This window comes from Marmota marmota, unplaced genomic scaffold (assembly GCF_001458135.2).
Source record: "Marmota marmota marmota unplaced genomic scaffold, marMar, whole genome shotgun sequence".
NCBI lineage: Eukaryota > Metazoa > Chordata > Mammalia > Rodentia > Sciuridae > Marmota > Marmota marmota.
The window spans coordinates 53,228,347-53,233,357 of NW_026000005.1; the positions used below are offsets into that span (position 1 = coordinate 53,228,347).

The following is a 5,011-nucleotide window of genomic DNA, read 5'->3' on the forward strand; positions in this document are numbered from 1 at the left end:
GGGACGGGGACGGGAGCCCAGGACGTGAGGACGGACACGGGGACGGGGACGGGAGCCCAGGATGTGAGGACGGAGACGGGGACAGGGACGGGAGCCCAGGAGGGGAGCAGGGCAGGGACGGGGACAGGGACAGGAGCCCAGGATGTGAGGACGGAGACGGGGACGGGGACGGCTGGCCTGGCCCTCCCTCCACACCGGCCACCTCTCCCTCTTCTGATCAGAACCCCTGCCTTCTTGCCTGCGCCCAGGAGAGCCCTGGGACCGCCTGACCGGGTGTCCCTCGCCCTCGCCAGGCCCCTCTCACGCAGCCTGGAGACTCAGGCCCAGCAGAGGGGCCCCACACCCTCTCCATGTGCCCTGTCCCCCAGGCTCTCTGGACCTGGCCCAGCAATGGCGTCCCCTCCCCAGGCCCCAGGTCCTCTCCATCAGGAGAGGGGGAGCCAGGGGCTGCATGAGGTGACCTCAGCCTTAATCCCCAGGCCCCATGTGTCACGTATGGGCCAGGTCCCCGTGGTACAGAGTGCAGGGCTGGCTTTGCAGGGACACAGGGCTGAAGGGACGCAGTGGGACATAGCGGCTTCTTTTCTGCCCACCACTCTGCATGCTGGCCAGCTGCCCTCCACTTGGTCTATGATCCTGAAACTGGACCATACCCCTGGCCAGGGGCTGCCCGCGGTCAGCCACTGCCCATTCTCTCTCCGTGGGTCACACCGTGCTGTCTCCCAGGTACCATCACACCACGTCCGTCATCGGCTTGTACAGCCTGAGGGAGAGCCTGGCACTCATGGTGGAGCAGGTGAGGGGCAGGGGCAGGGGCTTGGTCCAGTGCAGGGGCCCCCCACCCTGAGGACAGGGCGCCACCTGGAGGTGCTCTGGGGAAACGGGAGGAGAGGGTCCTGGGCAGCTTTGCTGAGGGCCTGGCCTGCAGAGAAGGAGGTGCCCACCGGGTGGAGGCAGGGTCCTGTGCCAGAGCTGCCAGGCAGGGGGGGCCTGGGCTCAGGCCCCGAGGATGGTGGACCTGGGCAGGAGGTGCACAGGACGACAGAGCCCAGGGACATACAGGGACGTGGGCAGGTGCCACTCTTTCTGCCCTTCTGTTGTGAGCGAGCAGGGTCGGGTCCAGGGAGCAGAGCCGAGAGAGTTTGAAAGACAGGAGGACAGGGAGCAGGGGCGGTCACAGGGGCCAGGGGCAGTAATTGGTACCAGTGGGCCAGCAGCCACCCTGGTCCATCGTGTTGTCTCACAGAAGACCACAGGCTGAGAGACCACAGACCTCAGAAACCTGTTGGTGGCCTTGGAGGGCAGGAAGTCCAGGCTACAGGTGCATCTGGTGAGGGCTTTGTGCTGCGTCTGAGTGTCTTAGGGACCCATGTGGGCCAAAGGGACAGCAAGGAGGGCCACCCAGCACACTGGGCCCACCTCCTGAGGGCTCTGACTGCCGTGCTGGGCAGGTCTGCCTGTGAACTGGACCCCACACCACTGCAGTGCCACTATGTCCAGGGAGAGGCTGCCATTCCTGTGGGCACGTGCAGTGCCCAGAGCTGAGCTGGCCAGGCCAGGTGTCTGTGACCAGCATGTGGGTTTGTCTTGGGCCAAGTCCCCCTTTGGGACACTGGATGCCCAGTGCCCACTATCCTCTGAGGCCACTCCCTGCCACCAACCCAGAGGCCAAGAGGGCCAGGAAGGGCCCCTGGACTGTGGCCACTGGTTCCTTTCCGTGCCCACACATAAAGCTGCGGCCTGAGGGCTGGCTTGGTGGCATGGTGACCCACAGCTGGGTGTCACCCACTATGTGTGTGCACCCAAGGGGACAGGGATGAGGTCTGAGCTGGGAGAGAAAAGAGGGCAGCAGGAGAAGGGTCCAGGAAAGGGGGCAGTCTCAGAGGAGTCCGGTGGTCTCAGGCTGTGGGCATGGGTGGGCAGGGAAGATGGCGGCCACGGTGGAGGGTGGAGGGTGGAGGGACGAGGTCTGGGGAAGGAGTCTCACTGGAGGTCACGGGTCATGGCACTGGGAGGCCCAGGGTTGGAAAGCTGACCCCTCGCAGGAAGTGAGTCCTGGTTCTGATCCACTCCGTCCTGTGTGGCCAGGAGCCCCTCCCCTTGCTGGGCAGTCCCCTCCTCCCAGGGGCCCCAGGCACCCACCACACCCTGGTGCCCACCCCCCTGCCTTCCAGATGCAAGGGCAGGCCCGCCCCGAGTCTGCCAGGGCCCCAAACAGGGCTCCAGTAGCCCCCAAGGTGTGGGTCCCCATAGTCCCTCTCCCTCGGGGAGCGGCTCCTGCCCTGCTCTGCCTGAGTGTCCCGCCATCTCCCCCAGGGCCTGGAGAGCAGCTGGCAGCGGCACCGTGAAGCCTCCGCATACCTGCACGGGCGCCTGCAGGAGCTGGGCCTGCAGCTCTTTGTGAGGGACCCGGTGAGGAGGCCCGGATTGACCATGGGTGGGGAGGGTCAGCTGAAGAGGCAGACTGCCCGAGCGACCAAGGCGAGAATTCGCGGTGGGAGGACATTCTGTCTTTGAGTGGAAATGGCGGCCCTGCCCTGATGAAGGGACTGTGGGCCCTGGGAGCCTCAGAGGCTGGGACGCTGCCCAGGGAGCCCTTGCTCTCCTGGGCTTCTCTGGGCCCTGAGGCAGGGCAGTCAGGCCAGGGCAGAAGCCCCAGTGGAGCCACTGCGAAGGGCACACAGGTCATCTGGCTGCTTGCTGAGCCCAGCGCTTCCTGCAGGCCGTCCGGCTGCCCACGGTCACTGCTGTGGCGGTGCCCGCTGGCTATGACTGGAGAGACATCGTGAGCTATGTCCAAGACCACTTCAACATTGAGATCTCGGGCGGCCTCGGGCCCTCCATGGGGAAGGTCAGCGGTCTCTCTGGGCCAGGCCTGTTGCTCCAGGGCATTTCCCGCCCACCCCACCCTGGCCAGAGGTCACCGGGCACACCCTTTCCAATTCCTCTCAGAACGTCCTTGTCCTTCCTGCCCTCCAACTGGACCTTGCAGTCCAGCTGGAAATCCAGGCCCAGTCCAGCTGCTCTGCAGAGCCAGAATTGCTGAGTGACCTCCACTGAGTGCCACCCTGGTGCAGAGGGGAGAGGGCTGGCTTTGGCCTGGGTCTTTGGGGTCTTCATCTGTGTCCCTCCTGCATGCTGGGTGGGTGGTGACCATGGGTGAGCCCAGCCTGGCTCTGCCCAGGCCTCATTCAGGGCTGGGGATCCACAGACAGAGGCTGCCACATGCCCTGACCTGTGCCCACCAGGTGCTGCGGATCGGCCTGCTGGGCTGCAACGCCACCCGGAAGAACGTGGATCTGGTGATCGAGGCCCTGAAGGAGGCTCTTCGGCACTGCCCTCGGAACAAGCTGTGATGCCCGCACAAAGCCCCTAGCACCTGGGGGGGGCTGGGCTGAGGCAGGAGCCCACATACCACGCAAGTCACCAGGCCTGGGGACAGGACAGCTGCTGGCCCAGCCAGGCAGACAGTGGCCAGGAAGAGGGAGACGGGACTTTCAAAGGAGCCGCAGTCCCCGCAGGCGCTAACCTGTGGGAATAATCAATAAAGCACTGGTCAGCCATGGCCTCTGCTGTGTGTGGGGGGCCCTTATGCTCCCCACCACCCAAGTGGGGCCCTTTGAGGGTCACTCCTTGTCCTGGAGCCTGTGGGTAAGATCCTGGGGCTGGGGCCTGTCACCTCACTGTAGCCCCAGACATTACCCCCCAAAACACCCTCTCATGCCGCCTCCAGGAGCACCTCAGGAAGCCCCCTCCCAGGACACCCAAGTGCGCACAGTCAGACCCGTGCCCGTGGGGATCCAGGCCCTGCAGCCTCGGCCACCAGCCCCAACTCTGCCTGCCTGAGCCCGCTGCTCCTCAGCTGGTTGGTCAGGCCTTTGGCCTCCACCCTCACGTCTAGGGGATTTCTGACCAGGCCAGCGGCTTGACCCCTCAGAGAAGCACAGGACAGCCACAGCCGTACCACATTCCCACAGGTGGGCCCACAGCACAGACGCAGCACTGTGCAGAAAGGGTGTGATGCTCTGTGCACACAGGAGGCCCTGAGCAGACAGAGCCTGCTGGCCCCAGGGTGCTCACAAAACCTGGAGGACCACACAGATGCCGTCACAGCACAGCCATGACGGGGGGAGCCTGGCAGCACAAGGACGGGGAGGTCTGGGGAGAGGGCTGGAGGGCCCAGGGGCCAGGAGGCGCAGGGCCGTGAGGTCATGTGGAGACTGTGGCCTTGGTCCGGAGAGCAGCCTCGCCTTGCCTTCTCCCAGAGGCAGACAGTTGGAGCTTAATTCACGTTAGTGAGGGGAAGACCCAGGAGTCGCCCAGGGAAGGTCCCCTCCACTCTGACGCAGCCAGCCACCCTGCAGTCCATTTCTGGCCCCAGATCAGCTCCCTATGGGTGAGCTGCCTATTTTGATTGGTGGACACACGGCCTGTTGTCACTGTCTGAGCCTGTCCCTGGACAGCTGGGACCTTCACAGTGTCACTGTGGGCTCAGTGCACGGTTGAGTGTGATGGGTTGGCGGCACGTCTCGGTGGGCTCCTTCTCCTGCCGAGGGTGGTCAGCTGGGCTGCTCCCAGTTTGGGGCTGCGAGCGAGGCCGTGGCAGGCTCCCTGGGCTGTGCGCTTTCACTTTTCCCTGGTGAACAGTGAGGACCAGGTTCAGGGCTGAGGGTGGTGTGACCGCCAGCGAGCACACAGAAGAGCTGCGGGCTCCAGCGCTCGGCCACCTCCTGTCTGTTATGCAGTCGGGTCTGGCTGACAGTCACTTGCATCTTCTGGTGGCTGGTCCATCCAGTATCTTTTTGGGTGTTACTGGCCACTCTGACACCTTCCTCTGAGAAGTCTCCCATCAGTACCCTTCGTGACGTGTTGGCTTCTTCTGCTGTTGACCTGTGATGGCTCTTTACTGCACTGCAGCTGTCACCACGGAGCTGCACCCAGCATCTCCTCTGACCCAGGGCTCACCAACTCGCTTTCCTAACAGCATCTCCAAAACCTGGGGCTTCCATCG

The 5,011-nt window shown here is 64.4% G+C and overlaps 1 protein-coding gene across 3 annotated transcripts in view; it reads left to right on the forward strand.

Annotated features, from left to right (window-relative positions):
* Agxt (alanine--glyoxylate and serine--pyruvate aminotransferase) overlaps window positions 1-3,565 on the forward strand; it is an 8,777-nt gene extending 5,212 nt beyond the window's left edge. The window contains exons 8-11 of one of the 3 annotated variants that reach the window (XM_015481673.2): window positions 727-796; window positions 2,317-2,412; window positions 2,723-2,851; window positions 3,249-3,565. In XM_015481673.2, the coding sequence (XP_015337159.1) occupies window positions 727-796; window positions 2,317-2,412; window positions 2,723-2,851; window positions 3,249-3,356 (403 nt within the window). In that variant the 3' untranslated portion in view covers window positions 3,357-3,565. The remainder of the gene's footprint in view (window positions 1-726; window positions 797-2,316; window positions 2,413-2,722; window positions 2,852-3,248) is intronic. The other 2 variants (XM_015481674.2, XM_048808923.1) reach the window with 2 other exon arrangements.
* The last annotated feature ends 1,446 nt before the right edge of the window (window positions 3,566-5,011 follow it).